Genomic DNA, 26,643 nt, shown 5'->3' with positions numbered 1-26,643 from the left:
AAGTCACCATCCCAATGATGATGATAATGTACCAAAAGTGCTTTTTTTCAGGAGGCAACTGGACTTTCTTGTTTTTTCTTTGAAGACGTTTCGCTTCTCATCCAAGAAGCTTCTTCAACTCTGGCTGGATGGTGGGCAAAGGAAGGATTTATACTCCTTGCAAGACATCTGGTCATTTGCATCCTTTCTAGAAAGAGCCGTAAGAGGGATGCAGTGGCTCAGTGGCTAAGAGGCTGAGCTTGTCGACTGAAAGGTCGGCAGTTCAGCGGTTCGAATCCCTAGCGCCGCGTAAACGGGGTGAGCTCCCATTACTTGTCCCAGCTTCTGCCAACCTAGCAGTTCGAAAGCACGTACAAAAAAAATGCAAGTAGAAAAATAGGGGCCACCTTTGGTGGGAAGGTAGCAGCGTTCTGTGCGCCTTTGGCATTGAGTGCTGCCGGCCACATGACCATTGAGACGTCTTCGGACAACGCTGGCTCTTCGGCTTAGAAACGGAGATGAGCACAGCCCCCTAGAGTCAGGAACGAGTAGCATGTATGTGCGAGGGGAACCTTTACCTTTACCTTAGAGCGAGCTGTTGAGGCCACTTGGAGATTTATCTGTGATTTCCCTGAGAGTTGCTCCTGGTTCCTGTAGTCTGCAATTTTTTTCCTCTGGAAATCCATTCCTACTCCCACACCATTCAAAGGGTGTTGATCCCAAATTGTAGAGCTAAATGTCTGTAGAGATTCTCAAGTCATCCAGGAGTAGGAATGGATTTCCAGAGAAAAAAATTATAGACCACAGGAACCATTTGCACCACTCAGGTGACCCTGAGGACACAGAGAAACCTCCAAGTGGCCTCAACGACCCTCTAAAACAGTGTTTCTCAACCTTGGTAGCTTGAAGATAGGTGGACTTCAACTCCCAGAATCCCCCAGCCAGCAGCGCTGGCTGGGGGATTCTGGGAGTTGAAGTCCACCTATCTTCAAGCTACCAAGGTTGAGAAACACTGCTCTAAAAGGATGCAAATGACCAGCTGTCTGCAAGGAATATCAATCCTTCCATTGGCTGAGAATCTCTATGGAATAATGATAATGATAATCATGATTATAATAATAATAATAATAATATAACAGCACCAGAAGAACTGAAGAAGGTTCTTGAATGAGAAGCGAAACATTTTGAAGGGAAAAAAAAACCCTCCAGAAAGTCTTTTGGTTGCCTTTTGGAGAAAATAGCACCTTTGGGATTCATTCGAGTGATTTTCAGTCACCGTTGGTGACTTGACATTTATTTAGCTTTATTTATTTATTTTTATTTAATTTTAAAATGTCTTGTGTTCTCAAGCCTTTCGCCTTTCATCCCCTTTTGCAGCGAAGGCATTTTGTGCACATTTCAGCATGCATTTCCTTTGATGTTTAACAGCATTACCCTTTTCCCCTGAAAATAAGGCCTAACGGGAAAATAAGCCCTAGCATGATTTTTCAGGATGCTCGTAAAATAAGGCCTATCCCCAAAATAAGCCCCAGTTAAGATTGTCAGCCTGATGGACGCATTTCGTACCATATTTTCCCAAAAATAAGACCTAACCAGAAAATAACCCCCTAATGCGTCTTTTCGAGCAAAAATTAATATAAGACCTGGTCTTATTTTTGGGGAAACACAGGTAGCAGAGTTGGAAGGGACCTTGGAGATCAACCCACTGCTCAAGCAGAAGATCTTTTACCATTTCAGACAAATGGCCCTCCAATGACTTCTTAAAAACCTCCACTGATGAAGCACCCACAACTTCTGGAGGCAAGTTGTTCCACTGGTTAATTCTTCTAACTGTCAGGAAATTTCTCCTTAGCAACCTAGAACTCAGGAGAAATTTCCTGACAGTGAGAACAATTAATCAGTGGAACAACTTGCCTCCAGAAGTTGTGAATGCTCCAACACTTTTAAGAAGATTTTGGATAACCATTTGTCTGAAGTAGTGTAGGGTTTCCTGCCTAAGCAGGGGGTTGGACTAGAAGACCTCCAAGGTCCCTTCCAACTCTGTTATTCTATTTCTATTTTTCTGTCTCTGTTTCTGTTCCAGTCTATTCCATTCCATTCCATATTTTCCCTTCCCTTCTCATTCTCTCCTCTCCTCTCCCATTCCATTCCATTCCATGTTCTATTCTGTATTCTGCATTCCCTTCCCTTCCATATTTCCTCTCCTCTCCTCTCCTCTCCTCTCCTCTCCTCTCCTCTCCTCTCCCATTCCATTCCATTCCATTCCATTCCATTCCATTCCATTCCATTCCATTCCATTCCATTCCATGTTCTATTCTGTATTCTGGATTCCCTTCCCTTCCCTTCCCTTCCCTTCCATATCTTCTCTTCTCTTCTCTTCTCTTCTCTTCTCTTCTCTTCTCTTCTCTTCTCTTCTCTTCTCTTCTCTTCTCTTCTCTTCTCTTCTCTATTTCTCTTCTCTTCTCCTCTCCTCTCCTCTCCTCTCCTCTCCTCTCCTCTCCTCTCCTCTCCTCTCCTCTCCTCTCCTCTCCTCTCCTCTCCTCTCCTCTCCTCTCCTCTCCTCTCCTCTCCTCTCCTCTCCTCTCCTCTCCTCTCCTCTTCCATTCCATTCCATTCCATGTTCTATTCTGTATTCTGGATTCCCTTCCCTTCCCTTCCCTTCCCTTCCCTTCCATATCTTCTCTTCTCTTCTCTTCTCTTCTCTTCTCTTCTCTTCTCTTCTCTTCTCTTCTCTTCTCTTCTCTTCTCTTCTCTTTTCCTCTTCTCTTCTCTATTTCTCTTCTCCTCTCCTCTCCTCTCCTCTCCTCTCCTCTCCTCTCCTCTCCTCTCCTCTCCTCTCCTCTCCTCTCCTCTCCTCTCCTCTCCTCTCCTCTCCTCTCCTCTCCTCTTCCATTCCATTCCATTCCATGTTCTATTCTGTATTCTGGAGTCCCTTCCCTTCCCTTCTATATTCCTCTTCTCTTCTCTTCTCTTCTCTTCTCTTCTCTTCTCTTCTCTCCTCTCCTCTCCTCTCCTCTCCTCTCCTCTCCTCTCCTCTCCTCTCCTCTCCTCTCCTCTCCTCTCCTCTCCTCTCCTCTCCTCTCCTCTCCTCTCCTCTCCTCTCCTCTCCTCTCCTCTCCTCTCCTCTCCTCTTCTCTTCTCTTCCTTCCCTGATTATGGCTAGATCCTAACAGTCACAGCTTGTAAAGACGGGTTGTCCATTCCAGACAAGTGGCTGTCCAGTCTCTTCTTAAAAGCCCACAACTTCTGGAGGGAAGTTGTTCCACTGATCGTTTATATGCCATGTTTCCATCCCATGGAAACAATCAGTGGAATGGATTCCCTCCAGAAGTTGGAGTTTCCATCCCTCTTCGGAGAATGTGCAGCTACCCGCATAAGCCCCTCCTGTGCCCCACCGCCCTTCTTAATTTTCCCATCCCGGTTCTGATTCTCTCGTAGGAAGGCTTCGTGATACCCGACGAAGGAGCCCCTCCGGAGGAGCAAGAGGAGTATTAACGGCCCCACCGACATTTACCAGCCGAGCAGCAGAGTCAGAAGTCCGAAAAATCTTTTGCCCCAATCATGTGCTTATCTGTAAAATACTCTTCGTTTTATTCTTAGAGGACTTTAACTGGTTTCTTTTCGAAAGTAAAACAAAACAAAAACAAACAAAAACAAAAAGAGTACCTCTTCAAGTGCACTTTGCGTAAGTTTTACTACTACTTTCCCCACCCCCCCACCCTTCCGCTTCCGATGGGTGTGTGTTTTTTTTTTTGTTTTTTTTTTTTTTTGGTTTCTTTCTCTCTTTTTTTTTGGAGAGCTCTTTTGTCACTTTTTATAGCGGAACGATATTATCAACATCCGTTTGGTGTCGTTTGGAAGCAGGAGGTCGCCGACTCGGGGGTACGCGGGGCCCCTTCATTGATGGAGGATTGGCAGTGCGGCGTGTTTGGGGAGAGGGTGGGGTGGGGTAAGCAGGAGAGGCTGCCTACGGAGCGGAAAGGTGGTCTTTCCACCAGGTGCCATGTAGGGAGAGAGGGAAGGGGGATGAATTGGGGCGTCGAGAGAACCGGAAAGCGACAGAGGATTTGAGACGCTCAGGGGGCGGGGGGGGCGGGAAGAGGGATATTAGAATTTTCCTCGCTTAGATTGTTCGGGGCTGCGAGTTTGGGGTGGGGGGGGTGGGGGTCAGGGGCCGTGTGGAATTGGGCCCAGCGTGGCTGAGGATGTGGCAGGAGAATGGAGTTTGTAGTAGGCTCGGTTGCAAGGAAGGTGTGAAGCAGGTGCCCGAAATTGGCTTCTATGGTTCGGTGTAACCTCCAATAAAAGGGTTGTCCATTCTTGGCGACTTTTCCACCCTTGTGGGACTTCAACTCCCAGAATTCCCCAGCCAGCGCTTCATGCGCTGGCTGGGGAATTCTGGGAGTTGAAGTCCCACAAGTCTTAAAAGTTGCAAAAGTTCCGAATAAGATCCTGACTTCTCACCTCAATCTCCTCCTCCCTACTAGCCCCCGCTGCTCCACCTCTGCTCCCCTCAATAGAAGGCCCTTCTCTTCCTCTCCGCCCCCCCCTCCCTCTGCTTCCAAACTAACCCTGTTATCTTCAACAAACCAACAAACTCTGTTTTGGATGGCAGCCGCCTTCCTTTCCCACCAAGCTAGGATAGGGTTGCTGAAAGGATCGGAGAGGGCACCTGGTTGTAAACACTCCACTCTTGCTCGAACTGGACTTGCTAGTTGGGTTTTTTTGAGAGACGCCTGGGTGGGCGCCACGCCTCCGTTGCAGGGCCTCCCCTCACCCCGCCTCTTGAGTTACCTGCGCAGGTGCTGCAGAGGACTGGTGGGGGGGGGGGAAAAAAAGAAGAAGAGAAAAATTGCGTATTAAATAGGCGAGCCGAGGTTGCCGGAGATAATAAAGAGCGTTCCGGTGAATTTTGATTATTGCAGTATTCTGTGTTTGACCTTCTCCCTCCTCCCTTCCCTCCCCTCCCTTCCCCAATGGCTGCTCCTTGGGGAGGGGGCTTTCAGAGATTTGGGACTCTCTCCCCCCCCCCACCTTCCCCTCCTCAGCCCCCCTGGCCACAGCAAAGACTAAGCTTCCGGCTTGGTGTGTTCCTTTTGTCCGTTTGCTTCCGGTGGTTGTGTGTCTCGATGTGTGTAGAAAGCAGAGTTACGGTAACTTGTTGTGTAGTGCATGATTTCCTTATGACAATTCGGCGGGAAGACCCACGTTTTGGACGAATGCCAAAAAAAAAGAAAAGAAAAAGAAAAAACGAAAGAAGGGAAAGAAAGAAAGAAAAAAGAAAGCCATTATTTAAACCATCAGAGGTGCTGTTTCTCTTGTGGCCTTCTAAAATACCTGTTTGCCCTAGAACGATATTCAAAACCAGACTCCTTTTGACAGGGTTTTTTTCTACTTTTAAACAGTTTCTAAATAAAGTTCTGTTATTTCAAGAACGTGGCGTCTTCTGGAGTGTCGTGTCCTTGCAAGTCCTTTTCTTTTGACGGCCTTCATTTCTGTTCCCCGTCATCCTCGGTTTGCTGTGCTTCGCACCATCTGGGTTATAGTTCCCATCGGATCTCTGGTCCAGCATCTTTGGGGTGAATTCGAAGCCCAAAGATTCGCCGCCAGGCTAGAAAGTGGGAGACGGTGAGTTCTAGTCCTGCTGTCTCAGCCCTGAAAGCCAGCTGGGTGACTCGGCCAATCGCCAGGATACTGGGAGTTCTAGTCCTGCCTTAGGCAGGAAAGCCAGCGGGGGGGGGGGGATTTTGGGCCAATCACCAGGAGATGGTGAGTTCTAGTTCTGGCTTAGGCACGAAAGCCAGCTGGGCCACTTTGGGCCAATCACCAGGAGAAGGTGAGTTCTAGTCCTGCCTTAGGCACAAAAAGGCAGCTATCAGAGACTGGGAGTTCTAGTTCTGCCTTAATGAAAGTCGCCTGGGTGTCTTTAGGCTAAACACCAGGAGTTTTGGGGTCAATCACCTGGAGACGGTGAGTTCTAGTCCCGCCTTAGGCATGAGAGCCAGTTGGGTGACTGGGCCAATCACCAGGAGACGGTGAGTTCTAGTCCTGCCTTAGGCATGAAAGCTGGCTGGGTGACTTTGGGCCAATCACCAGGAGATGGTGAGTTCTAGTCCCGCCTTAGGCATGAGAGCCAGTTGGGTGACTTTGGGCCAATCACCAGGAGACGGTGAGTTCTAGTCCTGCCTTAGGCATGAAAGCTGGCTGGGTGACTTTGGGCCAATCACCAGGAGACTGGGAGTTCTAGTCCCGTCTTAGGCATGAAAGCCAGCTGGGTGACTTTGGGCCAATCACCAGGAGACGGTGAGTTCTAGTCCTGCCTTAGGCATGAAAGCCAGCTGGGTGACTTTGGGGCAATCACCAGGAGACTGGGAGTTCTAGTCCCGTCTTAGGCATGAAAGCCAGCTGGGTGACTTTGGGCCAATCACCAGGAGACGGTGAGTTCTAGTCCCGCCTTAGGCATGAAAGCCGGCTGGGTGACTTTGGGCCAATCACCAGGAGACGGTGAGTTCTAGTCCTGCCTTAGGCATGAGAGCAAGTTGGGTGACTTTGGGCCAGTCACCAGGAGACGGTGAGTTCCAGTCCCGCCTTAGGAAGTCTGGCTAGGTCACCTGTTTGGCTGAGTGAGCTCACGATGCTCCAGGGAAGAGTTGATCGTGGTTTTCACGACTCCTGTGTTGCCTGGTCTTGAACCAACATCTGGGACCATCAAGAGAAAGTTCCGTCTTCACCTGCGTCAGCAGAAGGAAATAGATAAAAGCCAACGCTGGTCTGGAGGAAGACAAAAACAAACCCCTTACAATTTAGGCCAAGGTCAGTTGTAGAGATCCTCCAGGGACAGGCTCCGAATAATCTAATCCATATCTTGTATCGCTGATCTATGCACATCAAGATTTGTAATGGCAGCAACATGTAAATAGGTCAAGCAGAGCCACAGGTGGTCCTCAGCTTACAGCCACGATAGAGCCCCAAATTTCTGTTGCTAAGTGAGACAAGTGAATTTTCTCACATTTTACGACCTTTCTTGCCACAGTTATTAAGTTTTATTTATTTATTTATTATTTAAATTTCTATACCGCCCTTCTCCAAAATAGGACTCAGGGCGGTGAACAGCCAAAGTAAAAAACAATACATACAAAATTTAAAAGCAGTTTAAAATAATTAAATATTTTGGCCGTAAATTAAAGTTAATCATGGCAGTTGGGAAGTTAAGTAACACGCTTGCTAAGTGAATCCGATTTTGCTTCTTGGGGTGTGTGTGACCCCTGGGACACTGCAACCGTCATAAGTACATGCCAGTTGCCATGCCTCCGAATTTTGATCACGTGACCATGGGGAAGCTGCGATGGTCGTAAGTGAAAGACGGCCGTAAATCCATTTTTTCAGTGCCGTCACCAGATGTTGTAAGTCGTCGTACGTGGTGAATTTTTTAAGTATAATGTACACTGAAGATGGCATTTAATTTCATTGTACGAGGTGCAATGACAAAGTAAAGTAAAGTGAAAAGACAGAGGAGAAACTGGTCTCACGATGGAGAAGGAGGTCCAATGTTCTGATGAATAAACACAACAAGGAGTTGGAAGTGGAAATCGAGACCAGCAGCTGAAATCTCTGAAGCCCCTGGAGGTAGGGATGGGGATCTACCTGAGATCACCCTGAGATCCTGGTGGCCAGATCATACTATCATATGTGGTGGTCATGTTTAGAAGCAAAAAATTATTGGTCTAGATTACAGAAATGGTTGCAAGAAATATTACATAAATCTATAGAATTAAAACCAGAGTTTTTTTTTTTATTGTGTATTCTCCTAGAGATATATATAGTAAAGAAGATGTGTATTTAACCCACTATCTGGAACGAGCTTCCCCCAGAGATACGGAGGATCCCGGATCTACGCACTTTCCGCCGTGCTCTTAAGATTCTTCTATTCCAGCAAGCCGGCCTGGCCTAATTTTCTCCCCTGTTTTAAAATTCTTTTACATCGAAATTTTAATCTGTTTTAAATTTTGGGATTTTTAATTGTCTTGGGCTAAATTATTTAATCTGGTTTTAATTATATCTTTTAATTATATCTTTTAACTAGCTCCCAGTTTGGACCAGATCGCCCGATCCGGTAACGATGGTGGCGGGTGGTTCGGAGAACCGGTAGCAAAAATCCCTGCCCCCCCCCCACATACCCAGCTGAGCCGCACAATCATCAGAGGCTTTTTTTTAACTTTTAAAAGCATTTTTTCTACAACCTCTTCGGCCGAAAAAATGCTTTTAAAAGTAAAAAAAAAAAAGAAAAAAAGACTGATGATCACGTGGCTCAGCTGGGATCGTCAGAGGCTTTTAGAAGCATTTTTTCTACAACCTCTGAAGAAATGCTTTTAAAAGCCTTTGACGATCCCAGCTGAGTTGCCTGATCGTCAAAGGCATTTAAAAGAAAAAAAGCTTCTGCCGATCAGGAAACTCAGCTGGGATCGTCAGAGCCTTTTGAAGACATTTTTTTACAACCTCTTCGCCGAGGCGGCTGTAGAAAAGATGGTTTTAAAAGAAAAAAAAAGAAATTGGCCACGCCCACCCAGTCACATTACCCCCCCCAAGCCATGCCCACAGAATTGGTAGTAACAAATTTTAGATTTCACCACTGGAAAACATATGTAGGATTAATTATGTATTATTATTATTATTATTATTATTATTATTATTATTATTATTATTATTATTATTATTATTATTATTAAAATTTTTATACCACCCTCCTCCCGAAGGACTCAGGGCGGTGAACAGCCAAGATTAAAATACATACAATGTGAAAATTAAAATAATTTAAAAGCGTGATTAAATTAATTTGGCTTCCCCAATTTAAAACCCCTTACCCATAAAATAAAAATGTAAAAATGTATAAGAAAATGTACATTTTATGTTATGTATGTAAGAAATAAAGTTGAAAAACTTTTTAAAAAAGAAGAAAAAAAAGATCCTGGTGGCCAAAAGACTTAAAAAATGGGAAGCTACCAGAGATGCGACTTGACCCAACAGCACCGAGGAGGCCTGACCGCACAGAGGAGAAGAGAAGAGTGGAGAAGAGGAGGAGATTCACGGGAGAAGAAGAGCAACTGAAAGGTTGAGGGATACGGGTCAGTTGACAAAATAACTGCTCTCCAAAGTGAGACGCAAGTAAGGCTTGATGCCCTGAGATACGACCACCACGGTGATGGTGGCGGTTACTCACCTATGGTCCTAATGAAAGAAAGGCATGATGGCCTTACATGTCTATGGAGGTTTTCCGTCATCCAGGTCCTAAAGATGCTTTTTCAGGAGGCAACTGGACTTCCTTGTTTTTTCCTTTGAAGACATTTCACTTCTCATCCAAGAAGCTTCTTCAGCTCTGACTGGATGGTGGGGAAGGGAAGGATTTATATTCCTTGCAGACAGCTGGTCATTTGCATCCTTTTAGAGAGTCCTTGATGTCACCTGGAGTTTTACCTGTGTCCTCAGGGTCACCTGAGTGGTGCAAATGTGTGTGGAGCTTTCTTGGTACTACTGAAAGGACTGTGTTGTAGACTGGAAGTAGATGATGTCGTATCCCCTCCCCCCTCTGTTGAGAGAGGGGCTGTTCAATTTGGCCATAGATGGCCTCTTTGACCCCTCTTTCAAACTAGCATTCCTCTCTGTCCAAAATGTGGACTTTGCTGTCGTCAAAAGAGTGGCCTTTGTCTTTTTTTTTTTTATTATTTGATTTATATGCCGCCCTTCTCCGGAGACTCAGGGCGGCTTACAATGTGCTCAGCAATAGCCTTCATCCTTTTGTATATTTATACAACGTCAGCTTATTGCCCCCACAAACTGGGTCCTCATTTTACCTACCTTAGAAAGGATGGAAGGCTGAGTCGACCTTGAGCCTTGGCGAGATTCGAACCCTGCAGTAATTGCAGGCAGCTGGTCTTAATAACCAGCTTAATAACAGGGTGCCTTAAACCCCTGTACTACCAAGGCTCCTCTTTTAAATGCAGATGGACTGCTGAATCTCATCCTGATGCGTTTGTTCTCCTATGTTGTGCCATGCGTTTGTGAAATGGCTGTTTTGTTTCCCCAATGTACAGATCTGCACATGTCTGCACTGCATTGTATTGCATATACGAGGTTGCTCAGTAAAGGGCTTTGGACCAAGTTATTTGAAGGACCATCTTTTCCCAGTCACATCTATTGGATTGTGGACTGTGGGCTCCTATGTGGTGCCATGTGTTGTGACATCACCTATCTCCAATCTACAACACAGTCCTTTCAGCAGTTCCACGAAGGCTCCATCCATTTGTGACCCTGAGGACACAAACCTACAAGTGGCTTTGACGACCCTCTAAAAAGGATGCAAATGACCAGGTGTCTTCAAGGAGTATAAACCCTTCCCTTCCCCACCATCCAGTCAGAGCTGAAGAAGCTTCTTGGATGAGAAGGAAAATGTCTTCTAAGAAAAACCAGAAGGTCCAGTTTTGGGACATGATGGTCCTACATGCTTCTTCTCGCTCCTCCAGAATTAGCCAATTCTCTTCGTTCAACCTAAGAACAGTTGCAGAATCTCTCCACCCCAGAAGAGGTGAAAGGATTGGGGAGGTTTAGAGATGAGAAACCACTTCATGGAGCTCCATGCCTCCATGTTTTGAGGGTCCTTTCCTTGCTTTCTGCCAAGTTCTGAGAACCATCTCATCCTGGCAAGCATTGGTAGGACTGATGGACCTGGGATACGGATCCTTGGTTAGAGCTGGCTTGCAAGGTAGGATGTGGAGAAGGTGTGCCTTGTAAACTAGCCTTCAGTCTTTGGAGCAGGGTTCAGGTTGTCCCAACGGTGGGTTCCCAAAGGAAGAAAAGATGGGCCACTGTCCCAAAAGAGGTAGGATGACGACATGAGTGAAAGACCTCATCGCGACTAGAAAACTTGAGTAGGGAAGCCCAGCATCGGGAACTCCAGATGTTCTGGGAAGTGAGATCACAGTTCCAAAGTTTGACATCACAGTTGAGTTTGTGGGGAGCCGAGAAGTGGAGAAAGTTCAGGTTGGACCTCCTGAATCGGTGCCTAAACATGCAACAGGAGTCCTACCCTCGAACCCATGGGTCTTGGTTAGGGAGGAACCTCAACTCTCTCGGGAGTTCGGGGAACGAGTCTCAAATCAGCACTCTAGGAAAGCTGAGTCTCTATGCCTCTGTCACATGGTGAGTGGAGGTCTCTGGGGGTGGTCCTTTTACCAGGGACAGCAGAAAAAGTGCAGAGAAGAGCAACCAAGATGGTTAGGAAACTGGAGGCTAAAACATACGAAGAACGGTTGCAAGAACTGGGCATGGCTGGTCTAGTGAAGAGAAGGACCAGGAGAGACAGGATATTAGGATTCCAATCAGTGGTGAAATCTAAAATTTTGTTACTACCGATTCTGTGGACGTGGCTTGGTGTGTGTGTGGGGGTAATGTGACTGGGTGGGCGTGGCCAATTTTTTTTTTTACTTTTAAAACCATTTTTTCTACAACCTCAAAGAGGTGGTTAAAAAATGCTTTTAAAAGCCTCTGATGATCCCAGCTGAGTTGCCTGATCGGCAGAGGCATTTAAAAGAAAAAAAAAAAAGCCTCTGCCTATCGGGCAACTCAGCTGGGATCATCAGAGGCTTTTAAAAGCATCTTTTAACAATCTCTTTGCCGAAGAGGTTGTAGAAAAAATGCTTTTAAAAGCTTTTGACGATCCCAGCTGAGCCGAGCGATCATCAGAGGCTTTTTTTTTTTACTTTTAAAAGTAGTTTTTCGGCCGAAGAGGTTGTAGAAAAAATGCTTTTAAACGTAAAAAAAAAAAAAGCCTCTGATGATTGCGTGGCTCAGCTGGGCATGGGGGTGGGGGGGGGGCAGGGATTTTTGCTACTGGTTCTCCGAACCACCCACCTCCATCGCTACCGGATCGGGCAATCTGGTCCGAACCGGGAGCATTTCACCCCTGGTTGGTTCCAATATCTGGAACAAAGAAGGGGTGGTAGTGTCTATCTATTCTCCAAAGCCCCCGAGGGCAGGACAAGAAGCAATGGATGTAAATTCAGCAATTGCGGTGGGTGGGAGTGTGTTTGGGGATTGTTATTTATTTTATTTATTATTCATATTTCTATGCCGCCCACTCTCCGAGGACTCTGGGCGGCTTACACCAAAGACAGTCTACTAAATAGCATATTGCCCCCTAACAATCTGGGTCCTCATTTTACCCACCTCGGAAGGATGGAAGGCTGAGTCAACCTTGAGCTGGTGAGATTTGATCCGCTGATCTGCTGAACTAGAAGTCAACTGAAGTAGCTGCAGTACTGCACCCTAACCAGTGAGCCACCTCGGCTCTTCACCGAGGTGTTATATGTGTTGGACTTGGTCTTTGGGTGTTAAGTGAATTTCGTCGTATGGGTATACTGTGTATACACGTACAATGACAATAAAGTTATTTATTTATTTTATTTATCAAGGAGAGAAGCTTCCTAACAGTGAGGACAATTAACCAGTGGGACAACTTGCCTCCAGAAGAGATTGGATAGCCACTTGTCTGAAATGTAATAGAGTTTCCTGCCGGAGCAAGGGATTGGGTTAGAAGACCTCCAAGGTCCCTTCTGTTAAAAAGGAGTAGAAGATCTCCCACCTCTCTGCTTGTTATCCATGGCTAAAGTTGGGTTCACTCATTCATTTCTTTAATCCCAGTTTCTTCCATAAATTGCAGTTGGCTTGAGCAACTGCACAAGGGTACATGGTCAGGAATCCACAACACCCGAAGATGTGAGATGAATGTTGCTTTGGTTACATTCACACAATATGTTGCATGGAAGCTGAAATGAGCTTTGGATAGCTTAGGGGTTCGAGGTGTCATGGGCATCCGACCATGGTTATGGAAGTGTTTCTCAACTTGGAAGTTGAGCGGACATCAATTCCCAGAATTTCACAGCCAGCCATGCTGAAGTCCACGTATCTTAATGTTGCTAAGGTTGAGAAACTGCTCAGGATTGACAGTTACGTTCATGGACTCAGCTCCTTTTTAATGATCCCCAGGATTGACTTTGATTGGGGGTGGACCTTTCAAATCAGGGGTCTCCAACCTTGGCAACTTTAAGACCTGTGGACTTCAACTCCCAGCTGGCTGAGGAACACTGGGAGTTGAAGTCCACAGGTCTTAAAGTTGCCAAGGTTGGAGACCCCTGTTCCAAATGATCTTGCATGGAAGTCCACTTTATGTTACCCATGAACAGGGAGGGCATACGAGGAGTAAGGGTACGCAATTGGTAGATTATCTTGAGGGCTCCTTGGTGCTTTATGAACTTGGTTGCTTCGTGCAGACATTTCAATACCCAAACTAGGTAACTTCATCAGTGCTAGTCACTACTACTAACACTAGCAGTGATGTCCCCTAGTTGGCTCATGAAAGATATACAAGAGAACAACCAAACTCAGAGAGCAACAAGGACCCCACAGCTCTCCTCCTCTTCTTCCTCTACCCCCCCCCCACGTCTAGCACGGAAGATGTTCTCTAGTTGGGTCATGAAATATCTGCAAGAAAACAACTCAGCTCAGAAGGCACCTTGGACCTCCTCCTCCTCCTCCTCCTCCTCCTCTCCTCCTCCTCCTAAACCCAATTCCCTTGTAGCACTGAAGATGTTCCCTAGTTGGGTCATGAAATATCTGCACTAAAACAGCTCAGAAGGCACCTTGGACCCCACTGTCCTCCTCCTCCTCCTCCTCCTCTCCACAAACCCCACTCCCTTCTAGTACTGATGATGTTCCCTAGTTGGGTCATGAAACATCTGCAAGAAAACAGCCAAGCTCAGAGAGCACCAAGGATCCCACAATTCTCCTCCTCCTCCTCCTCCTCCTCCTCCTCCTCCTCCTCCTCCTCCTCCTCCTCCTCCTCCCTCCCTCCCTCCCTCCCTCCCTCCCTCCCTCCCTCCCTCCCTCCTTCCTTCCTTCCTTCCTTCCTTCCTTCCTTCCTTCCTTCCTTCCAGCACTGATGATGTTCCCTAGTTGGGTCATGAAACGTCTGCAAGAAAACAGCCAAGCTCAGAGAGCACCAAGGACCCCACAGTTCCCTTCCTTCCTTCCTTCCTTCCTTCCTTCCTTCCTTCCTTCCTTCCTTCCTTCCTTCCTTCCTTCCAGCACTCATGATGTTCCCTAGTTGGGTCATGAAACATCTGCAAGAAAACAGCCAAGCTCAGAGAGCACCAAGGACCCCACAGTCCTCCTCCTCTTCCTTATACCTCCTCTTCTTCCACCTCACCCCTGTCCTCCTCCTCCTCCTCCTCCTCCTCCTCCTCCTCCTCCTCCTCCTCCTCCTCCTCCTCCTCCTCCTCCTCCTCCGTGCAAGCACCATTCCCTTCTAGCACTGATGATGTTGCCTAGCTGGGTCATGAAAGAACCAAAGACCTGAGAGATTGACCCTGAGCTACAAATCCTTCTCTCCTTTTTTCAGTCCTGGACCGAATCCTGCATCTGGATGGGGATCTTGGGCTCCGCTGACCACAGGCTAGCATTCATGGTCTTATAGGTGATGTTGGCTTGTCTCTCTTTTTCCAGGGGAGGTGTGGATTCCGAGGGAGATGTGGCCTTTAAACAAGTAGCACAGGCTCCACCTCCTGCAGTAAGTACCTGCTTACCCCTCTGGCTCCCCACAAGTCGCAAGGAGCTACTGGAAAAAGGGCCACAGCCCAGTGTTGAGGAGGCCTAGTGGTCATCTCCTCCGGGGTTGCTTTTCTCCTCAAGCTTTGCTCCATATCCAGACCAGCTCCAAGTGCCTGGCTTGGTCTGGGACCCCCCTCCCACACGGAGCCCTGGGTTTTCTTTAAAGATTACAGGTAGTCCTGGACTTTACGACCACAACAGAATTTCTGTTGCTAAGCGAAACCTTTGTTAAGTGAGTTTTGCCCCATTTTTCCGACTTTTCTTGCCACCGTTGTTAAGTGAATCCCTGCAGTGGATAAGTGAGTAAAACGGCCGTTAAGTGAATCTGGCTTCCCCCCATTGACTTTGCTCGTCGGAGGGTTGCAAGAGGGGATCATGGGACTCAGGGACACTGCGACCGTCATAAATATGGGTCAGTTGCCAAGAGTCTGAATTTGGATCATGTGAGTACGGGGGTTCTGCAACGGTCGTAAGTGTGAAACACTTTTTTCAACTGTTGTAAGTCAAGGACTACCTGTATTCTTTGTTCCCTTCAGCTATACAGGTAGTCCTCGACTTACAACAATTCGTTTAGTGACCGTTCAAAGTTACAACGGCAGTGAAAAGAGTGACTTGTGACCCGTTTTCACACTTACGACCGTTGCAGCGTCCCCTTGGTCACACGATCATAATTTGGACACCTGGCAACTGACTCATGTTTATGATGATCGCTGTCAGCACTCCAAACTACATTCGTTCCAGTGCTGACATAAGGAGGAGAAGAGGGGACAGCTGGCAAGAGGACGCTTGACTTTTCACCTACTTATTTTCCCTGAAGATAATATCCCCTAGGAGATGGGATGGGAGGGGGGACATTCCTGGGAGCTGAAGTAGTAGATATGGGGAGAGTGATTTGTGAAGATGGCCAATGAGACGCAGAGAATTGGGGAACGGAAAGGGAAGGTTTGGGGTCAGGAAGTCAGTGTTGGCTACGATGTAGTCAGGAACAGATTGTCGTGCTTAATAAATGAAAGATTTCATCAAAGACTATTTGTTTGGAAATGCAATTTATTTGAGACGACACTGAAACCTGACAGTCGCGGTGTGTCCCCAGGGGTGGGTGGGTCACGTGATCCCCTTTCCGCGACCTCCTGACCAGCAAAGTCAATGGGGAAGCCGGTTTCACTTAACAACCGTGTTACTCACCTAACAACTGCAGCAAGGAAGTTTGTCAAATGGGCAGTCAACCGATTTTCTCGGTTAGCGACAGAAACGTTGGGCACAACATTGTGGTCGTAAGTCGAGGACCGTCTGTAGTCCCAAGGACAAAGGATGTTCTGGTCCTTCACCCAGATGAGGCTTCCGGGAATCCTGAGCAAGGCCGGCCGCCTGTGCTCATCCCACCGGCACATGATGAAGTTTGCAGATTTCTACGACGAAGCCCGTTGCAAACAGCTGGAAGAACAGATCAACTATGACCACCTGCAGAAACTGGAGCGGACGTTCCGAGAAGCAGATGTGGACGGAGAAGGTGAGGAAGGCCCTCCCTTGCCTGGTGGGTGGAAAGAGTGGGACACAACCTCTTGAGATCCCAAAGGTGCTTTTTTTCAGGAGGCAACTGGACCTTCTTGTTTTTTCTTTTGAAGAGGTTTCGCTTCTCATCCAAGAAGCTTCTTCCGCTCTGACTGGATGGTGGGGAAGGGAAGGATTGATATTCCTTGCAGGCAGCTGCATCCTTTGAGAAAGTCATTGAGGCCACTTGGAGGTTTACCTGTGCCCTCAGGGACACCTGAGTGTGCTGTGGCTCCGTTACCTGAGCCTGTGTCATCGGCAGGAGAGGACTCCGAGAGTGAAGGAGAGGAGTTGGCAAGGCCTCCCTCTCCAGGACCCTCCTCTCTGGCAATGCCTTCGGTGTCCGCCGAAGGGCAAGAGATAGGGCCGGGGCCAAGCACGTCCACACAGCCACAGGTGGACAGGGATGAGGGTAATGAGTCTTGGCTGGATCCACGCCAGTGTCGCAGAGATAAGCGCGCGCAACAGAAGAAAAGGCGTGCCCGAGATTAGGCTGAGTCACTGGACCACACCCCACAGGGTATAAAAGGGAGCGTGGTGGCCAGTCAAGTCTTGTGACGAACAAAGCTGAAAGCTTCCACGCCATTCTGCATTGCCGGACTTTTGGCTATAGACTTTGCTGGATTATCTCTGGACTTGATTTACTCTGTAATTATTGAACATTTTACTTTGATGTACCAGAAGCGGAGAGACGTTATCTCTTCTCTTCATGAGTAATAAACTCTTGGCAGGCAGCCACTAGGTTGCTGCCAAGTTCCGTTATCATAAGGAAAAGGATTTTGTCGGCTGGTTTGGTTTTTAACTCTTGGACGTCTGTTGGTGTGTGCGCGTGTGGGACGGGGACAGAACAGAGTAGTGCAAATGGTTCCTGTAGTCTGCAATTTTTCTCGAAATCCATTCATACTCCCACACCATTCGAAGTGTATTCTTCAAAGAAAAAAAACCCTGAAAAGTCCAGTTGCCTCCTGAAAAAGCACCTTTGGGACAACCATGATCTGAATCTCTACAGATTTTTAGTTATGCAATTTGGGAAGAACATCCTTTGAAGGGTGTGGGAATAAGGAATGGATTTCCAGAGGAAAAAATTGCAGACTACAGCAACTATTTGCACCATTGAGGTGACCCTGAGGACATAGATAAATCTCCAAGTGGCCTCAATGACCCTCTAAAAGGATGCAAATGACCAGCTGCCTGCAAGGAATATAAATCCTTCCCTTCCCCACCATCCAGTCAGAGTGTTCTGTCCCCGTACCACGCACACACCCCCACAGACGGCCCGGAGTTAATAAGCCACACGACAAAACTCTTTGAAGATAAAGCTGGCAGCAACCCAGTGGCTAGCTGCCAATTCAGACTTTACTCACACAAAACAAAGATTAGACTGCAAGCATTCCGATGAAACAGGCAGAGTTTTCAACAATACAAGGATTAGTCCAAATGCAGTCTGATAAAGCAGGCAAAGTCCAGTAACGCAGAGATCATGGATTAGTTCTAGTTTTTGCTCGTCACAAACTGAACCGGCCACCACACCCACATTTATACCCTGTGGGGTGTGGTCCAGTGACTCAGCTAATCTCTGGCACGCCTTCCCCTCTGCTGCGCACGCTTCTCCCTGCGCCTTTGCCGAGGGTCCAGCCAGCACTTATCTCCTTCGTCGCTGTCCACCTGTGGCTGCGGGGACGTGCTTGGCTCTGAGCCTATCGTTTGGCCTTCAGTGTCCTCCGGAGGCATTGCCAGAGAGGAGGGTCCTGGAGAGGGAGGCCTTGCCAACTCCTCCCCTTCACTCTCAGAGTCTGCATCTGTCGATCGCCCAGGTTCAGGCAACGGAGCCACAACACAGAGCTGAAGAAGCTGCTTGGATGAGAAGCGAAACGTCTTCAAAAGAAAAAAAACACAGAAAGTCCACTTGCCTCCTGAAAAAGCACCTTTGGGACAACCAGGACCTGAATGACTGAGAATCTCTACAGACTTGTAACCACTTGAGATCTTCTCCCAGTCCTGGAAACACCAAGCGGAAAAAAAAAACATTCTTGGTATCTCCAGGACCTGGGATGAGATCTCACCACAGATTGGCTTCCCTTTTTGGTTCTTGTTAGGCCTTGACATGGAACGGTTCCGTAAAGCAATCAAGAAGATCCTGGGAGAACTTTCTGATGAAGATGTGGATGTCATTTTCATGAAGGTGGACGCCAACTGTGATGGCTCTGTGGACTGGGTAGGGGGCCTTCTTTTGACTACAAAGCCCCTTCCCCGCTTTTCCCCCAACCCCCAAGGTTGCCATTATCTCCTCCAAAGGGAGGCCCACCAGGTGTGTTGGACTACAAAGCCCCTCGTCTTGATTTCCGCGTTGTTTCTTGGTTCCATCCTTCATCACTTCCCTCCCGTTTCTCAGGCCCATCTCCCTGCTGGGCTTGGAGTGGTAGCTTGCGGGCTTTTTCCAGTCAAAGATGGTTTTGACTTACTCTTCCCTTGGAAGAGCAGAGGTGGCCTAACCACAGGGAGCATCTGCTTTGCAGGAGGAGTACTTGAATTACATGCTCCGGGAATATCGTGGGAAGGACGACATGCTGAAGAGCAAGTGGCTTCCAGAGTTCCAGACAAACATGAAAAGCATCTCAGTGTAAGGGACCCCTTGAGGGTGGCCTCCATAAATAACAACTCTTCTTCTTCTTCTTCTTCTTCTTCTTCTTCTTCTTCTTCTTCTTCTTCTTCTTCTTCTTCTTCTTCTTCTTCTTCTTCTTCTTCTTCTTCTTCTTCTTCTTCTTCTTCTTCTTCTTCTTCTTCTTCTTCTTCTTCTTCTTCTTCTTCTTCTTCTCCTCCTCCTCCTCCTCCTCCTCCTCCTCCTCCTCCTCCTCCCCTTCTTGTCTTCTTCTTCCTCTCCCTCTCCTTCCTCTTGTTCTTTGTCTTCCTCCTCCCCTTCTTCTCTTCCTCTCCCTCTCCCTCTCCCTCTTCTTCTTCCTTCTCTTCCTCCTCCTCCTGTTTCTTGTTTCTTGTTTCTTTTCCCCTCCTCCTCCTCCTCTTCTTCTCCTCCTCCTCCTTCTCCTTCTTCTCCTCCTCCTTCTTCTCCTTCTCTTCCTCCTCCTCCTCCTCCCCTCCTTCTCTTCTTCCTCTCCCTCTTCCTCCTCTTCCTCTTTGTCCTCCTCCTCCTCCCCTTCTTCTCTTCCTCTTCCTCTTCCTCTTCCTCTTCCTCTTCCTCCTCTTCCTCCTCCTGTTTATTGTTTCTTTCCTTCTCCTCCCCCTCCTCCTCCTCCTTTCCCACCTTACTAGCAATGTGGGAATCTTCCTCTAGCTGTCCCATCCTGCCCCCCAACCTGGCATTCTATGATGACAATTGAAAAGCACCCAAAGAGACGCCCCATTTATGGGCTGCCACCTTCCCCTCCGCACCTTCCTTCCTGTCCTCTCTGCAGGTCCCACTCGGAGGACATTGTCCGGATCCAGTTTTTTCCGAGCCAGACTCGGGGCGTCATGGACCACAGGGAGAGATCGTGGAAAAGTAGCAGCCGCCCCCCCTCGGGACGATTCCTGACCGTGAGCAGAGACGGCATCTTGCATTACTGGAGCGATGCCTTTAAGATGCTCCGGACAGTCTATGTAGGTGGCTCAGTTTCTTTCTTTTTTTTTTTAAATTTTTTAAAAGTTTTTTATTTTAAACACATTAAAAACACATTAAAAATCAAACATATACATACAACAAAAAGTAACACAAAAAAGAAAAATATCCCTTTTCTTTCAGCTATACACAGCTGTCTGCTCTTTCTATACATCAATATTTACAAATATTTAAGTATATACTAATTTGACATTCATTTTCTACTTTATATCATTTCTTCTTTACTAACAAAAGATCATACACATTTTCCCCTTCCTTTCTTCATTCATTTAACTTATTTCCTTATGTTTCAACCATTCATACCATCTACTCCAAACCTTATAATACTTTGATTCTTCTTTCCCCTTAATTTCTTTAGTTAATTTATCTAATTCTGCACATTCTAGAATTTTTTTAATTAAATCATCTTCCGTTGGTAGTGTTTCCTTCTTCCAATATTGTACATATACAATACGTGCTGCAGTCAATATATGCAATATAAGGTACTGTATTTCTTTAGTATAATTGTCTATTGAGATTCCTAGCAGAAATTGTTCCAGTTTTCCCTCTATTGGGTTCTGAATTATTTCTACTTTCCAAGTTTTGATTTTCTTCCAGAATTTTTGTGCCATCATACAGGTCCACCATTGGTGATAGTATGTTCCGTAGCCAGTCTTGCACTTCCAACATTTCGGGGAGTTGGTAGGGAACATTTTTGCAATTCTGGCCGGTGGGAGGTGCCATCTATAAAACATTTTCATCTGGTTTTCCTTGTATGCTGTCACAATTGTTAGTTTCATGTTCGTTTTCCACATCCTCTCCAGGTGGCTCAGTTTCTTATGGGGGTCGGTGGGGGGTGGTATCCAAGATCCCCTTAGGAAGCCCCCCCCCTTGGTATCCCTTGGCATTTAAGGATGGACACCAACCAAGGAGAGAAGCAGTCTAGACTTAAGGAGAAAATTTCCTGACAGTGAGGACAATTAACCAGTGGAACTGCTTGCCACCATAAGTTGTGGCTGCTCCATCACTGGAGGTTTTTAGGAAGAAGCCATTTGTCTGAAATGGTGTATGGCCTCCTGCTTGAGCAGGGGGTTGGACTAGATGACCTCCCAGGTCCCTTCCAACTCTGTTATTCTGACAGAACAATAAATCAGTGGAGCAGCTTGGCTCTAGAAGTTGTGCATGCTCCAAGGCTGGAAGTTTTTAAGAAGAGACATGATAGCCATTGGTCTGAAATGGTGGAGGGACTCATACTTGAGCCAGGGGCTGGACTAGATGACCTCCCAGGTCCCTTCCAACTCTGTTATATTGTTATTCTGTTTCCAAAGCACCTGAAGGCAGGTTAAGAGGCAATGGATGGAAACTAATCAAGGAGAGAAACAACCGAGAACTAAGGAGAAATTTCCTGACAGTGAGAACAATTAATCAGTGGAACAGCTTGCCTCCAGAAGTTGTGGGGGCTCCATCATGGTTGTCCCAAAGGTGCTTTTTCAAGAGGCATCTGGACTTTCCAGTTTTTCTTTGAAGACGTTCAAGAAACTTCTTCAGCTCTGGCTTGATGGTGGGAAATGGAAGGATTTATATTCCTTTCAGATAGCTGTATAAATCCTTCCGTTCTCCACCATCTAGTCAGAGCTGAAGAAGCTTCTTGGATAAGAAGTGAAATGTCTTCAAAGAAAAACCAGAAAGTCCAGTTGCCTCCTGAAAAAGCACCTTTGGGACAACCATGCCCTGGATGATGGAGAATCTCTATAGACATCCATCACTGGAGGTTTTTAAGAAGAGATAGGACAACCATTTGCCCAAAATGAGATGGGGTCTCCTGCTTGGGCAGGGGGTTGGACTAGAAGACCTCCAAGGTCCCTTCCAACTCTGTTACTCTCTGTTCTATCTTCTCGTTCCTCACCATAGCTGGACCAGACGAAGCGACGTCACAGTTTGAAGCTCTGGGTGATTGACATGTTATGCCTGCCCAACCTTAACCTCTTGGCGGTTTCCACCACAGACCAGGATATTGGTAAGCTAATTGCCACGATGACCCCTTGATTTGGGTCTCTTGGGGGTATGTGTGTGTATGTGTCTCCATGTGCTGAAAATACCAGGCTCTCCCTCTGAAGAATGATGGTGTTTCTTCTAATAGACTAAGGGTGTCCAACCTTGGCAACTTTGAGACTGATGGACTTCAACTCCCAGAATTCCTCAGCCCGCATGGTTGAAGTGGAGTTGAAGTCCACAAGGCTTAAAGTTGCCAAAGTTGAACACCCCTGTAATAGACCATTGTTTGTGAAAGTTGGCAATTTTAAGACAGGTGGACTTCAACTCCCAGAATTCCATTTCCCAGAAAGATGGAGTTCAACTCCCAGAATTCCATTTCCTGCAGGTGTGGACTTCAGCTCCCAGAATTCCACTCCCAGAAGGATGGACTTCAACTCCCAGAATTCTATTTCCCGCAACTATGGACTTCAGCTCCCAGAATTCCACTCCCAGAAGTCCAGATTGTGTGGACTTCAACTCCGAATATGCTGGCTGGGGAATTCTTGGCGTTGAAGTTCACCAACCTTAAAGTTGCCACATTTGGAAAAAGATTTTGCTAGATGAACAAGCTGTGGGACCATGTAGGACATGCTAGTCTTCTGAAGTGGAAGTGGTCATCCATGTGCTGGTCAGAAACAGGATGTGGTGGGTCAGGCTCCAACTGGACAGCCTCCAAGAATTCAGGAGAAACTTCCTGACAGTGCGAACAATTAACTGGTGGAATGGCTTGCCTTCAGAAGTTGTGGGTGCTCCATCACTGGAGGTGTTTAAGAAGAGATTGGACAACCCTTTGTCTGAAATAGTATAGGTTGGACTAGAAGACCTCCAAAGTCCCTTCCAGCTCTATTCTGAATGAATGGTCAATCTGTTGTTTTTTTTTTTGTGGTGGACAACTGAAGTCTCATAGAGTTGAGTTTTCCATCCTTCCTTCCCTTTTACTTCTCAACATGGTCTGTTTGTTGATTCCTGTGAGCAAACTTCCAGGTTTCCATGGTTATGAAGCACCTGTAAAGTTTCCTCTTTTGTCAAAAAGACGGCTCATCTTTGAGAGGATTAAGTAGGTTTCCTGGAGGCCTTTTGACCCTCCAAACCTGGAGAAGACAAGCTTGTGTGTCCCCTTTGTCTTCTAAATGTCCCTTTCCTCTGGACAAATACTTCGAACATTGCAGATTCTCTTTAGCAGGACGCCTACAACTTGCCTTCGCCCAAATCCACAAGGAAGGGAAAATTAGAAATCAGGATGAAATACACCATGATCCAGGGCAGGGGTCTCCAAACTTGGCCATTTTAAGACTTGGGGACTTCAACTCCCAGAATACCCCAGCCAGCCGTGCAAATGGCTTCCCCCTTGAGTTTTTTTTTTTTTTTTTTAAATTTGATTTATATGCCGCCCTTCTCCGGAGACTCAGGGCGACTTACAATGCGTTAAGCAATAACCTTCATATTTTTCTATATTTTATACAAAGTCAGCTTAATTGCCCCCACAAACTGGGTCCTCAATTTACCTACCTTAGAAGGGATGGAAGGCTGAGTCAACCTTGAGCCTGGCGAGATTCGAACTTACTAATTGCAGACAGCTGGAGTTAAATTACAATGCATTAGTCTGCTGAGCTATCCAGGCTCAGTTTGCTCATCTGAAGGTCGCAAAAGCGGATCACACAACCCCAGGAGGCTGCAACCGTCATAAATAGGAACCAGTTGCCAAGTGTCTGAATTTCTCCCCCCCAATTTTATTTATACATTTTTCTTTAACATATATAAGTATTTAGTAAACGGTGTATTTTCTGGGTTATTTTACATATATTTATTTTATTTTATTTATTTATTAATTCAATTTGTATGCCCCCCCCTCCGAAGACTCAGGGCGGCTCACAATGCATTTAAAATCATTATAAAAAACATTATATACATAATTTTAGTAATAATAATAATATTCTTTACTTGTGTATAATAATGTTCTTCCAACTTCCAATTTCTACTTTTATTATCTAACCATTGATAAAACAAATCCCAAGTTAGAAAATGCTCTGTATCTTCTTTGTCCTTTATCTTTAATGTTAATCTATCCATTTCCGCACGATCTAGTATTTTTAAAATTATATTTTCATCTGTAGGAGTTTCCTCATTTTTCCAGTATTGTGCAAATCCAATTCTCGCTGCCGTCAAAACATGTAGTATTAAATATACATTCCTTTTGTCATATTTTTCTGACAATATACCTAACAGAAATATCTCTGGCTTTCAATCTATGTGTTGCTTTATCAATTTCTCTAACACAGAGGTCTTCAAACTTGACAGTTTTAAGACTTGTGGACTTCAACTCCCAGAATTCTCCAGCCAGCATAGCATAGCTGGCTGGGGAATTCTGGGAGTTGAAGTCCACAAGTCTTAAAGCTGCCAAGTTTGAAGACCTCTGCTCTAACATGTATCAGTGGTGAAATCCAAATTTTTTTACTACCAGTTCTGTGGGCGTGGCTTGGTGGGCGTGGCAGGGGAAGGATACTGCAAAATCTCCATTCCCTCCCCACTGTGGGGCCAGCCAGAGGTGGTATTTGCCGGTTCTCTGAACTACTCAAAATTTCCGCTACCGGTTCTCCAGAACCTGTCAGAACCTGCTGGATTTTACCCTTGCCATGTATGAATGTATGCATGTAACCAATTTTGATCAGGTGACCATGGGGATATGGCCACAGTCATAAGTGTGAAAAATAGTCATGAGTCATTTTTTTCCAGTGCCGTCGTTAACTTCAGATGGTCACTAAATGAATTGTAAGTCAAAGACAATCTGTGGCCCTATTAAAAAAAAATATTTTTTCAATTTTATGTTCGCCATAAAAAGCTTCTGCACTGCAACACTAGCCGGAGTCCAAATATTTCTTTGCTTTCTCACAAGTCCACCCAAAAATTACATTCCTTTTGAGAAAACTTTTATTCATTTTTGACAGTTAAGTCATATGTTTTATAAGTCATAAGTTTTATTTGTCAAGCATATATAACATAACAGGTAAAATTATAAACATAATTTGAATACAAGAAAAGAGTAAGAGTAAAAAGGAATATTAGGACAGGGACGGAAGGCATGCTGGTGCACTTATGCACACCCCTTACAGACCTCTTAGGAATGGGGTGAGGTCAACAGTAGACAGTTTAAGGTGAAAATTTTGGGGGTTTGGGGAAGAAGCCACAGAGTCAGGTAGTGCATTCCAGGTGTTGACCACTCTGTTGCTGAAGTTGTATTTTCTGCAATCAAGTTTGGAGCGGTTTACCTTGAGTTTGTATCTATTATTTGCTCGTGTATTGTTGTGGTTGAAGCTGAAGTACTCGTTGACAGGAAGGACATTGTGGCAGATGATTTTATGTACTATGCTTAGGTCAGACTGAAGTCGGCGTAGTTCTAAATTGTCTAAGCCCAAAATTTGGAGTCTGGTGGCATCAGGTATTTTATTGCGGTTAGAGGAATGGAGGACTCTTCTCGTAAAATATCTCTGGACTCTCTCGATTGTATTTATGTCCGATATGCAGTGCGGGTTCCAAACAGATGAGCTGTATTCAAGAATTGGTCTAGCAAAGGTTTTGTATGCTCTAGTTAGCAGTACAACATTATCAGAGAAGAAGCTACGCAAGATTAGCTTAACAAGATTAGGTTAAATTAGGTTGAATTGTTCAGATGTCAAGGTCCAACAGATACCTCAGTGTTATAAATGTTTTCTTTCAGTTTCTAATTTGGTGTAAATGTTGAAGCATTATATTGCATCCAAAGTTTCTTGCCAGTTGCAATTTTACAGTTTTAAGTTTCTCATATCCTGCTGGGGGCTTTTTGTGGATGGCTTCCCCCCATTAAGGAAGGCTTAGGAAGGGGGAAATATTGAGCCCAAAGCAAAAGTCTTCCTCCCAGTGGGGGGGGGGGCTGGGGGCTATAGGGGGAGGAGGAGGGGGAGGTAGCCTCTTAAGACCCATTTCCCAAGTCAGGGGAGTCAAGGGGAAGTGAGAATTTTTTTTTCTTTTAATTGCTAATTCCAGAGAAGAGGAATGCAGCTCCCTCCTCCACCTTGTGGGAAGGATGGGTTAGGTCTGGCATAAATCAGGAAGCTGAGGCTGGAAGGGACCTTGGAGGTCTTCTAGTCCAACCCCCTGCCCAAGGCAGAAGACTTTGTATCATCCGGGTTGTCTGGTCTACTTTTGAAACCTCCAGTGATGGAGCATCCACAACTTCTGGAGGAAAGTCGTTTCGCTGATTAACTGTTCTCACTGTTATGAAATTTCTCCTTAGTATTAGGTAGATAGGATCTCCCTTTGAGGAGCTTCCACCCATTGCCTCTCCTCTCCTTCCTTCCTTCCTTCCTTCCTTCCTTCCTTCCTTCCTTCCTTCCTTCCTTCCTTCCTTCCTTCCTTCCTTCCCAGTATTTTTCCTCTTTCTACATTAAATCCTTCCTTCCTTCCCAGTATTTTTCCTCTTTCTATATTAAATCCTTCCTTCCTTCCTTCCTTCCTTCCTTCCTTCCTTCCTTCCTTCTTTCTCAGTATTTTTCCTCTTTCTACATTAAATCTTTCCTTCCTTCCTTCCCAGTATTTTTCCTCTTTCTACATTAAGTCCATCCTTCCTTCCTTCCTTCCCAGTATTTTTCCTCTTTCTATATTAAATCCTTCCTTCCTTCCTTCCTTCCTTCCTTCCTTCCTTCCTTCCTTCCTTCCTTCCTTCCTTCCTTCCTTCTTTCTCAGTATTTTTCCTCTTTCTACATTAAATCTTTCCTTCCTTCCTTCCCAGTATTTTTCCTCTTTCTACATTAAGTCCATCCTTCCTTCCTTCCTTCCTTCCCAGTATTTTTCCT

The 26,643-nt window shown here is 45.9% G+C and overlaps 2 protein-coding genes across 2 annotated transcripts in view; both read left to right on the top strand.

The window, feature by feature from the left end:
• The window catches only part of MAPRE1 (microtubule associated protein RP/EB family member 1), a 29,607-nt gene extending 24,193 nt beyond the window's left edge, over positions 1 to 5,414 (top strand). Inside the window, exon 7 of the mRNA XM_034405401.3 lies at positions 3,418 to 5,414. Within this exon, the coding sequence (XP_034261292.1) occupies positions 3,418 to 3,474 (57 nt within the window). The 3' untranslated portion in view covers positions 3,475 to 5,414. The remainder of the gene's footprint in view (positions 1 to 3,417) is intronic.
• A 5,542-nt stretch (positions 5,415 to 10,956) lies between these two features.
• Positions 10,957 to 26,643, top strand: part of EFCAB8 (EF-hand calcium binding domain 8) — a 60,849-nt gene continuing 45,162 nt past the window's right edge. Inside the window, exons 1-7 of the mRNA XM_060692709.2 lie at positions 10,957 to 11,172; positions 14,533 to 14,596; positions 15,970 to 16,147; positions 18,285 to 18,403; positions 18,705 to 18,808; positions 19,599 to 19,782; positions 21,692 to 21,797. Coding sequence (XP_060548692.2) covers positions 11,042 to 11,172; positions 14,533 to 14,596; positions 15,970 to 16,147; positions 18,285 to 18,403; positions 18,705 to 18,808; positions 19,599 to 19,782; positions 21,692 to 21,797 — 886 coding nt within the window. The 5' untranslated portion in view covers positions 10,957 to 11,041. The remainder of the gene's footprint in view (positions 11,173 to 14,532; positions 14,597 to 15,969; positions 16,148 to 18,284; positions 18,404 to 18,704; positions 18,809 to 19,598; positions 19,783 to 21,691; positions 21,798 to 26,643) is intronic.

Source organism: Pantherophis guttatus, chromosome 3 (assembly GCF_059756535.1).
Source record: "Pantherophis guttatus breed Tessera chromosome 3, ASM5975653v1, whole genome shotgun sequence".
Lineage (NCBI taxonomy): Eukaryota > Metazoa > Chordata > Lepidosauria > Squamata > Colubridae > Pantherophis > Pantherophis guttatus.
The sequence above is the reverse complement of the archived record's forward strand: the minus strand, read 5'-3'. Positions and strand labels throughout refer to the sequence as shown.